Source organism: Cryptomeria japonica, chromosome 1 (genome assembly GCF_030272615.1).
Source record: "Cryptomeria japonica chromosome 1, Sugi_1.0, whole genome shotgun sequence".
NCBI lineage: Eukaryota > Viridiplantae > Streptophyta > Pinopsida > Cupressales > Cupressaceae > Cryptomeria > Cryptomeria japonica.
The window spans coordinates 171580123-171592789 of NC_081405.1; the positions used below are offsets into that span (position 1 = coordinate 171580123).

Below are 12667 nucleotides of genomic sequence, written 5' to 3' on the forward strand. Positions count from 1 at the left end.
AATATAATGTGAACCTACGTCCACACGGTTAGAGTGTAACTGAGCTATTTCATCAAAACATGTGACTCTAATTTCACAACCCTCACAGTCAACAATGTCAAAGCTAAACACATGGCCATTTTTGGTGGCTGTGCTATATGCCTTAATAGGGCGTTTATGAGTAACTCTCCCTTTGATTGTCCATTTATTCTGGTATGGATTCAAAGTTTTGATAGGGCTTATATTTTCAAAAGTTGTTGTTTGCGGGGATGGCAATTCAGTGGCAAACTGAAGAGATTGTTTAGATGTTGATGGTCTATCCTCAGACATTATTTCTGGTTGTTGTTCTTTTAACAGGTATACTGGTTTACCAAAGAACGGGCAATCACTTTGTTTCACTTCCAGACTAAGTATTACAATAGTCCTGTGAAAACAAAAGACTTCTTTTTAAATTACTGTTAATTATACTTAAACAAAATTAAAAAGATATGAAACATATTGTATTTAATAACCATAGTTTGTTTCCTACCTTGTGTTCCATATGTATCGGCATGTATAACTCGATAACTGGATTATTGTGCCTATTTTTAGAATATTTGAATCTATCAGAGTAGCATATTTAGAAGGCAAGATCACCAACTGCATGTATGTGCCATCAGATAACACTAATTTATGTCTGTCAGTATTATCTGTGCTGTTCTGCATTTTCTGAAATGACAAAACTTGTAGCAATGCTGAAGGAAGGTCATCCCCAGCATTGATAGATTGAGTTGCAAAAGGGGTAGGGGCATATTCTTGGGTTTTTGCCTACAAAAAATAATATGAATATAGAGGATTTAATTTAAACGTTAAGCACGTCATATATTTGCTTTCTTGTTAATGTAAAGCTTGTGTTAGTAAAGTATGTAATCAAGCTATGTTATCTATAGAGTATTCATCTACATTTGCACTATGCTATGAAAAAAGGATGCATGTGGTAATGAAAAGGATGGTATGGAAAAGAGAGATGTATTGTCAAAAAAAAGAGCATAAAAGCTTTCTATTTTGAAAAGCTTTGATAATTTAGCTTACCAAACTATCAATTGAGTGCTCTATCGGTTCAGAGGTGGCTGCTAAAGATGCCATTGTGCATATATACCTTTTGACAATTAAAAGTAAATTATAAGCATGATGAATTGTAGTTCTTATATCAGAATGCAAGCACAACACGATTTAAGCGGATCAAAGGTATATATGCACAAGCACAACAAATTTAACTGAGCATAGAGTAATGTTGTTAAAGTTTAAATTTTGTTTCAAATGGTAATGAATTGATCATAATGTGATTGAAACATGTATTCAAAACGATAATTGGTCATATGCTGATAAGCTTAAAAAACATAAAGTATCACTTTATGATTTATATATTTGAGAGCATGTTAACAAAATATGAGTTCATCTCATCAAAGATCATTCAAAATATGAGATCCATCTGTTTGTTTCGAATGTTAATCAAAATATGAATGTAACTTTTCAAAGATTCAATAATTACAAAAACACAGGATCAACCCAAGCAACCCATCCAAGCTCATTATCAGTCCATTTAAATACTCTGTCTCCCAATGTGAAAATAACCGTTGGATCAGTTAATTGTTCAGTACTTGGTATTGGTAAAGGCGCTAATTCAATACTATGTATGGTTGTTACAGCACTACAAGATGTAGAGAGGTTCAGTGTTGTTTGGTTTGGTGATTTATGTTCGTAGTGCTGAATTATCTTTCTGAGGTTGCTCTTTAACTTGTTGCTTTCTTGCAACATGCTTTCAATGACATTTTTTATGTCCTTTGTTTCTTTCAATCTTCTATCCATTGTTGAAATTTGATTGTGTTAGTGTGGCTGTTTTCTGTTGGAATGATAGAATGGAAATGCATTACTAGAAAAAGTGAACATAGAAGAATAATACAGCATATCTTTAAGTAGATCATTTTTTTTTTTGTAAATCATAACGAATTTAGTATTGACTGATTATAAAAACTTGTAATAATTAGATGAATACTTTAAGCTTTCTAAATTGACTAATGAGCCAACTTTGAGTTGTGATTACTTTTTTTTTGGATATATAAATTTCAGAATGAATTTACATGTAGGCAATGCTTTCACTCTGCAAGACAAGTGTGTAGCTTGATTTATTTTAGAGTATGTGTATATATATATATCCATGTGTATATATACAGGTATACATGTCTATATAGATGTACATACACGTATACATATACATCTGATATATATACATCTATATCTATACATATACATGGATATATATTTAAGTATGGGCATGAATGCTCTCACTCTACAAGGTAAGTATTCAGTTTTACAGTTCGAAGGGTCTGTGAAATGAATACAACAACGAAATCAAGTACACTTGTACGTTTGCCTGGGGAGGAAAACATTAAAGACAGCACCACTTCAAAAATCAGAATTTATAATTAGTAAAGGAAAGAACATATCTATCTTATATAATAAGCTGGTCACAAAATCAGAATTATACACATCAATTGCAATATATTAATGTTGTAAATGTGGAACATTTGTTAGTGGTTATTTATCTTGGAGATTAAAGGCCTTCATGTGCACAAAGTCAGTTATCTGATTTGTGTGAGTCTGAGCAAACATTTTGTGAAGCGACATTGTGTTTAATGTTTTCCTGTGAGAGATGCAGAATCCTGCTATCAATCCTTGTCATTGTCAAGCTTGCAAAAATATACTGAGAAGTGTCCATTCATGTATAGATCCTCAAGATATATATGTGAATGTTGAGCAAGACTCACCGTGGTAGTTTAATAGGGAGAAATCACAGGGATAATCATGGTAGGATCAAAACAAATGCAAGGAGTCATGGCCTAATAATGGGAATTTCATATAATGTATCCTTAGACTTGATAAACGTGTAGGTGCTTATATGTGATGAGGTTTACATGACAATAGAAAGTGAACAATGATAGTCGTCAAGGAAGATATTTTTTGAAAAAAAATAGATCTTAGATAACATGGAGCAAAAATAAAGAAGATAGTGAATTATTAGAGAAATCACAAGGATTTTCATAATAAGATTATATAAACCTTAAGGGTTTCCTACATAAAATGACAAAGAACTTTACAAAACAGGGGAAAATTTAGAATCTTATAACAAGCAGTTAATGACATCCTTTAAATATCAGACAATAAACTATACTATTCATCAATAGTATCAACCAAGGTTAAACATGTTAAAGTGAAATTTATCGAGTTGTGTTTTTTTGAGTTTATAGATTAATATTGAATTGGGTTTTAAGAAATGCTTTACAAAACACTTTCGGTTTGTGTGCATTCTGCTGTAGGTTAAAAGGGCTTTAGTTGGGTGTTGCGGTTTGGAGATATTCATTGATTTAAGTTTTAACCAGTATCAATAGTTTAAGGTTCTATTTCGACTACGATATTTCTTAATTTGCTTTAATGTTTTCATCCCTGATGGTGTACACGAATGTCGACGTTCTTTATGGTCGGTTCGAACCGTAAAATGTAATTTGTTTTGTTGCTCTCGAAAATATTTTGCTTTGCAAATTTTCACATAACGTTGGATGTAGTTGTCGAGTTAGGTTTTATTCTGCCTGTCAGTGTTTTGTTGGGCTTGTTTGTGAGCTTCTAGCCGTGAATGATTTTACTCTGCAAGGTAAGTGTTTATTTTTAAGTTTTTTTAATTTGTAATGCATTGTTTTATAGTGTGTGTTTTTTTCCGCGTGCTGTACTTGCAGGGTTGTTATTTTGTTTATGTTGTTTAATTGTTTGTGGATGTGACTACTTTCAGTCTGCAAGACAAATGTTTATTTTAAATTTTGTTGCATTTGTAATGCATTTTTTTATAGTGTGCTTATGTTTTTCCGTGATGTGCTTGTAGGGTGCTTACTTTGTTATGGGCGGTTGAAACTATAAAATGTAATTTGTTTTGTTGTTGTTGTAAGTATTTTGCTCTGTAAATTTTCTTGTAACATTGGATTTATTTGTCGAGTTAGGTTTTCTTCTGCCTGTGAGTGTTTTCTTGATGGGGTTTCTGAGCTTCTCACTGCAAGGTAACTGTTTTGTTGTTGTCGTAAGTATTTTACTCTGCAACATAACTGTTTACTAATGTTTGTATTGCATTGCTGTTAATTTACAACAGTATTTATGTGATTATTGGTGTGTGCACATGAAGGCTTTTATTCTGTAAGATAAATAGATATATATATGTACATCATGTGTATATATATGCACATGTATATATATATGTACATGTGTATATATATGCACATGTATATATATATATGTACATGTGTATATACATACATACATATATATATATATATAGATTTATATAGATGTGTTGGCACTCTAAAAATTTCTTTATCCTTGCAAGCTTGCTACTTTGTTTATGTTATTTAACTATTTGTGGACGTGACTACTTTTAGAGTGAAGGATAGACTTGAAGGCGCATCCAACTTTGTCTCATGGAAAATTCGAATTATAGCAATTCTTCAAGAACTTGAACTGGATGCATACATGGAAGAAGACACAAAGATGCCCGAAGACGAACCAGAGAAAACAACCTAGAAAAGACACAACAAGAAGGCTAAGAAAATAATAATTGATGTTGTTAAAGATCACATTCTTCCAACCATATCAAAATTAACTACAGCTTATGATATGCTCAAGACCATCCAAAATACATATGAAATAAATAATTCAAGCAGATTGCTCACTTTAAAACAGCAATTAATGCATATCAACATGAACAAAGGAGAAACAATCACATCCTATTTCATGAGGATTTCAAAGTTGAAAGACCAATTGTCAACTATTGGAAATAATGTAGATGATATGGAGCTATCTCTAATAGCACTTAAGGGATTACCATCCGGTTGGGAATCCTTTTTTCAAGGCATTAGTGCTCGACCGACACTACCAAAATTCGATCAACTCAAGAACGATTGCACTCAAGAAGAATCTCGACTAATTACAAGAGGGATGGGTCCAAACAAAGAGGGAGAAATTCAAGCACTACATGCTAACACAAGCAACAAAGGGAAGAAAAAGAAGTTCAAACAGAAGAGAGAAAATAATCAAAAAAACAGAGACTTCTCCAAGATTCAATGCTACAGGTGTGATAAATTTGGACACACTCATAGGTTCTGCCCAAAAAGAAAGAAATCCCAAGCAACCATAGCTGAAGTCAAGGAAGTGGAGAATCCTCTATTCTTCTTAGCCTTATCAAGCGAACTAAACTCAAACAATAATATGTGGATAATCGATAGCGGACTATCACGACACATAACCGGATTTAGAGATCAATTCAAAACCTTTGAAGGGCACTCAACTGAAGAAGTTACAATTGGAGACAATTCTACCTATCCAGTGAAAGGAATTGGGACTTGCTCAATTCAATTAAGAATAGGAGTTACATTACAATTGAAAGATGTTCTTTTTGTACCGGGTATCAAAAGGAATTTGGTCTCTATTTCAGGACTAGTTGATCAAGGATATCGCGCCACCTTCCATGAAGATAAAGTTCTACTTTGGCCTAAAAATTCCAACATAAAGAATGCTATTCCTATAGGATCTAGAGATGGTAGTTTATATAAACTATGTAATGCTCAAAAACAAGCACTAAATCTTGAAGTATCAAATTCTAATGAAATTTGGCATAGAAGATTAGGACATCTTCGATTTAGTGCCCTACCTTCTATAGGAAAGATCACCACAGGATTACCCAATCTAAAAACTGATCATGTTGGAACTTGTAAAGGATGTGCTCTAGGGAAGAACTCAAAAGGGTCTTTCCCTTCAAGTGAACACAAATCAAAAGTTGTACTAGAATTTGTCCACACTGATTTGTGTGGTCCAATGTCATTACCATCACTAGGGGGATTTTTGTATTATGTGATATTTGTTGATGACTACTCTAGGAAAACTTGGATCTATTTCATAAAACTCAAAGAATCGAATGAAGTGTTATTGAAATTCAAAGAATTTAAAGCCTTAGTGGAAAATCAAACTAGGAAGAAAATAAAGACTCTAAGATCAGATAATAAGGGTGAATATATCTCTGAAAATTTTAAAGAATTCTGTATTTTTGTTGGGATTAAGAGGGAGTAGACAGTACCTTATAATCCTCAACAAAATGGAGTCGCAGAAAGGAAAAACATAACTATCATCGAAGCCGCTAAAGCCATGATGCATGATCAAAATCTACATATCTCATTATGGGCTAAAGCCTCAAATACAGTTGTGTACATTCAAAATAGATGCCCTCATTCAATCTTAGAGAATATAACACCTGAAGAAGCCTTTACAGGGAATAAACCAGATTTAAGCCATCTAAGAATCTTTGGTTGTCACGTGTATATTCACGTTCCTAAAGAAAAGAGGACCAAACTAGAACCCTCCGAGAAGAAAGACATATTTGTTGGCTACAGTGAAACCACTAAAGGATACAGAGTCTATATTCCAGGACGAAGATCTATTGAAATCAGTAGAGATGTCAAATTTGAAGAGTCTCATTAATCTTGTTTTATTACACCAGGTATAGGCTAAGAAAAGATCGCTATCATGCCTTTGGAATTCGCTTTCATCAATATATAAAATTCGGCCTTTGCACTTGTCAAGTCTAGAATTCTCCTTCCAACTGCTGAGTATCGCTCTCTCAATCTGCTCTTAAATTCGCCTTAAAGAAAGTTTGCTTGAATGAATGATAAATGGTTAATGATCAGTTCTCCTTTATAGGCGCCTTCATGAGGAGATGTGCTTTCTAGATGAAAGCCGACTTGAATAAAACCCATCGCATTTCCTTTAACCTGGCCGACTTTCTAATCAAAATTTCAAACTTGTTTTGGTGCCAAAAAGGTGACATTGGTTTATCAATGTATCAATGGTCCTTAGCCAATTTTTTTTTGCTACTAGGCCGACTTGCATCTAGCCTCTTATCCATTTAGTCTTTACCATACGCTTTTGCCCTTTTTCCTTAAGAGGTATATCTGTTTAACAACAACATCGCTTGTGTACCTTAGAGAGGGACATGAGCGAAATTCCCTTCTTCAATGCATTTCGCTTTGGTACCTTGGGAAGGGTCCTGAGCGAATTTAGCCTTTTTGCCCGACTCTCCTTCTATTTCTCATGATTTCGTCCTAGACTTGACCTTTGAAATCTTTTCCCATCAAGATCATGTTATTTTGCCCTCAAAATCTACTCCAAGCGGGATGCATTCATTGTCTTAGGTGGAGTATTATGTCCTTCCAAGAAGTTCGCTCTTGTACCTTTGGAAGGGTCAGGAGCGAAATTCTTCCTTTTGATGCCATTCATCTTCCATTGGTCATTACTTTGCCTTGAACTTAACTTTTCCAACCCCCTTCTTATCATGATTATGTCAACTCGCCTCTATCTTAGCTTAAAACAAGATCCTTTTAGTGCATTGGGCGAAATAGGGAGTCCTTCTAAGGATTTCGCTCCTGTACCTTTGGAAGGGTCAGGAGCGGAATTCTTCCTCTAGACTCTATTCATACTCAATTTGCCTAGGACTTGTCTTTTCCACCCTCCTTCTATCACCATAAAGTCAATTCGCCCTCAATTTAGCTTTGGATAGGATTCGTTCAATGTCTTAGGTGGGAAATTAGGATCTTTCAAAGATTTCCCTCCTGACCCTTAGAGAGGGTCAGGAGCGAATTTGAGGGATTGGGCCTAGACATCAATCAATCATACAATTTTCATCCTTACCCACGTTGCCTTAGTCTAAGCTCATGCTAACAAGTCACCTTTAGGCTTCCTTACTCAAATTTCGGGTCAAGGAGAAAACCTTAACAAATTCGCTTAGGTGCCTTTGGAAGGTACATGACTTCAAGAGGAATTCGCTCTGGACCCTTTGGAAGGGTCAGGAGCAAAATTTGCTTCTTGGCTCAAATTTCTCTCATTTTGGTCTTCAAGTTTGCTTCAGTTCATTTATAAGGCATGGATAGATCATTCTTCCTTCAATTGAGGCCTAGAAGCAAGGGTTATAGTCCAAGTTAGGAGCAAGAGAGGTTCTTAGGAGAATTCGCTCTGGACCCTTTGGAAGGGTCAAGAGCGAAGTTCTTCTTTAAGCTCAAATTCCAAATTTCTTCACTGTCTGAGTGTATCCAATTCGCCTTCAGTGTATACATTAATCCTCTCTCAATCATGCCATAGGAACAAAGACTTTGACCTAAACAAGGAGCAAATATATGTTTTAGGAGAATTCGCTCCTATACCTTTGGAAGGGTCAAGAGCGAAATTCTTCTTTAAGCTCAAACTCTTACTCTTTTCAAGGTTCAAAGGCATTCTACTAGGTCTCAATTCACTTTCAAGTCATCAACATTCTTCCAATCGCCATGGGGCAAGGCTTTCAACTCAAACTAGGTGTAAGAAAGGATTCTAAGGAATTCGCTCCTGTACCTTTGGAAGGGCCACGAGCGAATTTGACTTTTGAGCTCAAATTCTTATCTTTCCAAGTTTAAGTTTGTTCAAAGGTACCTCCAAGGGTGGATTCAAGCTAATTTCTTTCCAATTCCTGCCTTTCTAGAATGAGATTTCATCCAAATTAGGAGTGCAAAGAGAGTTTAGGAGGAATTTGCTCCTGTTCCTTTGGAAGGGTCAGGAGTGAATTTGACATTTAAGTCCAAATTCTTAACTCTCTCTCAAATTTTCAAATCTATCTCTCACAATTACACTCCTCCAAAGAGATAGGCAAGTGTATTAGCACCAAACAAGGTCTTGAAGCGTAAGAATCCATCCTGTTGTGACCTAATCACACATCACCCCATCCCAGATAGGGACCCCCTAACTTTTAGGCCCTTTTGGTTGTTTGGTCTTGGTTTTTTGTGTGTTTTCGCAACAGTCTCGTCAGTTTCTTCGCTTTGCAGATGTTTGGGGGTCGTTTGGAGTTGATCTGCTTTTCGTTCGAGCAAGTTTGGTGAAATCTAGAGCTTGTTCTGTCCTTTTTGGGGTTTATGCCTTTTGTCCTAGATTTTAGGGGTTTCTTTTAGGGTTTTGGAAAAACTGAACTTAGAACTGGAATCAGGACCCTTCAAGGAGCATACCAGTAAAATTTGAGCCAAAACGGAGCAACTTTCTATTTTTAGAAAGTTCCTATTTTTAAGGGATTTTTCCGAGTCTCGGAATGTTGTCATTTTGCCAAAAATCAAACTTACTATATTTAGTAAGTTTCTATTTATAGTAAGTCATTCCTGCACCCTGTCTAGGGGTCTAACACTGACACTTTGAAAGTTTCTATATTTGGAAAGTCAGTACTGACAGGATCAGTCGGGCAAGGCGACAAAGATCAGACATTTGCAGGTATCTCTAATTCCGGAAAGTCAGAAAGTTGATAGAGAAAGCCAGAAATGGTTAAGTGCTGGAAGCCCATGCCTGAAATAGAAAGCTCGGAAATTCACCCAAGTTCAGGAAGACACTTCAAAATCACAAGAAGTTCAAAATGTTCTAAGTCCTGGAGATTGAATGATGAATTCCAAGAATCCATGCCAAAGTGAAAATTCCACCCAGATATATGCAGTTGGGCGCTAAATCCAACTGTCCAAGGATAGCATGGAAAGTGTAAGAATCCATGACCAAGGCAAAATCATGCCTAAGGAAGTAATTGGGCGCCAAAATGGCATGCTCAAGGAGGAAAAGACAATTGCAAGAATCCTTGGCCAAGTGTGAAATGCGCCCTAGCCTAGTGGAGGGCGCCAAAATGGGAGGTGCAAGAAATTTATGAAAAAGTGAAAATTCCACGCCTCATGAAGATTAGCACCCAGGAGAGGTGAAAAGCGCCAAAATGGGAGATGCAAGAAATCCTTGGAAGTGAAGAAATTCCTTCCTCAAGTTAAAATCACGCCCAAGGAAGCAATTGGGCGCTAAACTCAGCATCCCATGGAGAGCAAGGAATAACAGTGAATTCCTTCCCCCAGTGAAAATTCTGCCCTAGACCAAGAATGGGCACCAGAATGAGGGGACCAAGGAGAAATGGACAAGGGGTGGAATTCCTTCCACAGAGGGAAATAGCGCCTGGACATGAGGGAGGGCGCTAAAATGCAATGTGCATGGACTGTGGACAAGTTCCAAGAATCCTTCCCCAAGTGAAAATTCTACCCCAGCCTTGAGAAGGACGCCAAAATGAAATGTACATGGAGAGGATGAAAAGGTAAGAATTCCATGCTTGGTGAAGAATAGCACCCAAAGGGGAAGAAGGGCGTCAAAGGTGGATTGCCAAGGATAACAAGAAAAGACGTGAATTCCCTGCCTTGTTGGAAGTAGCGCCCAATGCTTAGCTAGGGTGCCAAATGGAGGTAATGGAGGAACGTTCAAACATGATGAAATTCCTCTCTCTTAAAGAAATAGCACCCAAAGATGATAAGCGTCAGAATGCAATGTGCATGGATGGATAAGAAGTCATGAATTCCACCACCTGGTCGAAACTCCGCCCTATTCTCCAGCTGGGCGCCAAAATCAAACATCCATGGAAGATTCACAAATTTGATGGAATTTCCCCTCCAATGAAAATCCACACTCAAGGTTGAAAAAATTTGAAAATTTGCCTAAGGCATGAAAACCAAGAGAGGTCAAGGAGGAATCAAAAAGGAAAATTCCCCTCGGGCAAATTTTTGAATTTGCTATTTTTAGACACCGAATCTCGACGGAATGTGGAAAATTTTATAGATTTAGAATCGTGGTGAAATTCTCCATCCAATGAACCTGGCTCCTAAATTTTAGGAGGATCCCTAAAAAATAGGGATGTTGAAAAGAGACATGGAAATTCCTTCAAAAGCTGGAAACGACAAGTTAGAATGGAATCAAGCAAATCTTGAGAAGATCCTTCAATTTCCCTCCAAAATTGGAAAGAGTGAAAATCAACGAGTTGGCGAAGAGAATCTTCCAAGTATGACACATGACTTGGTGCATTTAAGGAAATTTCTAAATTCAAACTCACTCGCATGGGAAGTTTCTTCTGCATGGCGTAGTAATGGGGAAAGTATGACGCGTCATGAATGCAATTGCTAATTTAATGCCTCTTAAGAATTCTATATAAGTTTGGAAAGTCATTTCATTTCTCACGTGCAAGATTCAGGAAAGAAGAAATGGAGAAGTGAAGAGTGGTCATACTTAATCTCTGTTTTCATCATTTCCAAGGTGCTTCCAGGATGGCGGAATCAAGCAAGGCAGCTACTCTCTCCAGGCAGGCATTGATCAAGACAGAAAGGAAAGGTTTCTTTCCCCATTCCCGGCTGAATTCAAGATGGGAAGAGATCAGCAATACTAATTTAGGCACATTCAATTTGGCTGCATTCAAGATCAGAATGTTCGGGACAGCAGGGCACAGTCCATCACCAACAGCTGTCAAAATTGTCAAAAGCAGAATTGTTGCGGCAACTAGTTTTCCTCCTGCTCTTCAATGCTCGGACTTGGTCCAGGAATGTGCAGCACATTATAATTTGGAGCGAAAGATAATCTCAACACCTGATAGCAAGCTTCTTGCAACATTGACTTCGGAGTCAATTGGTGAGGCTTTCGGAATTCCTTCGCACTATTCCATGACATACAGGACCAGCAACGGAGCTCAGGCAGTATATGAAGCAGGTCCTGCCAAGTGTGTTGATTTGATTAACAAGCAATGGTTGCTGAAGCCTAGGGTGCATGCTTCCAAGATGCCAAAAACTCTCACCATCTTCGAGTTCAAGTAGCAGTATGTGGACCTGATAAAAATGCTAAGCAGAGTAATGGGGTGTCCACATTCTGTGAACTTTGAGACCTAGATGTTCTTCTACATAGGCGAGATCATGAATTCAAATGCCCTGATCGACTGGGCCAGATTGATCAGTCACTACTTGCACGAGCAATTGAAAAACTTAGCAAAAAAAAGGTCCCAGTCCTTTTTCATGAACTCCTACCTGTTCTATATGCTTGCGCAAAGAGGAGGATTCGATGGGCTGCCAGCAAGAGGAATAATGGGTTGCGGACCAGCTCAGCTGAAAGTACATGAGTGTTATCCCTAGCCGCATCTTCACAATGTCAATTCTTACAGGTTGGCAAATGACACCTTCACCATGTACTTGACACGGCTTATGCAAAAGAAGTTGCACGTAAGAGTGTTGCCGCAAGCGAATGCCTTGGTCCAAAAATATGGAGCTACGTTCTTGCAATTTCCTAAATTCACCTACATAAGGACGCAAGGATTCTCATTCCAGTCATACAAGTTGCCAAGATATCCATCAGACAAGCTTGTATTGTTGGAGCTCATGAGACAGTTAACCGCCTATGATCAGTTGCAGAAGAAGAAGAAAAAGCAATCAATTGAATTTCCAGTTGTCTTGGGTGACTTCATGGAAATATGTCCAGGCTTAGAAGCCGTTGAAAGTGTAGCAGGGGAATTGGCTTTCTATCGTTTGCCATTTTATACATCCAAGGCCCAATATGATCCTTACTGCCAAATCAGAAAGGTCGTTGGCATCAAATTCATACACAAGTTCCACTTAGAAGATTATTGGGCAGGTGTCGAGGACAACCTTGAGGTCCAGAAGAGAATGCATTCCAGATTGCCCCTCGACACCATCAGGATAAGTGAAATTTATCAAGTGCCAGATTAGGTGAAGGAAGATGCAGATTTGATACAACCTGAATTCGAGAAAGTAAAGGA

At 37.3% G+C, this 12667-nt stretch overlaps 1 protein-coding gene across 1 annotated transcript in view; it reads left to right on the forward strand.

Annotated features, from left to right (window-relative positions):
- Nucleotides 1-2287: 2287 nt before the first annotated feature.
- Nucleotides 2288-12667, forward strand: part of LOC131034438 (histone-lysine N-methyltransferase ATXR4) — a 96030-nt gene continuing 85650 nt past the window's right edge. Inside the window, exons 1-4 of the mRNA XM_059208981.1 lie at nucleotides 2288-2343; nucleotides 3582-3667; nucleotides 3893-3914; nucleotides 4008-4064. Of these exons, the coding sequence (XP_059064964.1) occupies nucleotides 2288-2343; nucleotides 3582-3667; nucleotides 3893-3914; nucleotides 4008-4064 (221 nt within the window). The remainder of the gene's footprint in view (nucleotides 2344-3581; nucleotides 3668-3892; nucleotides 3915-4007; nucleotides 4065-12667) is intronic.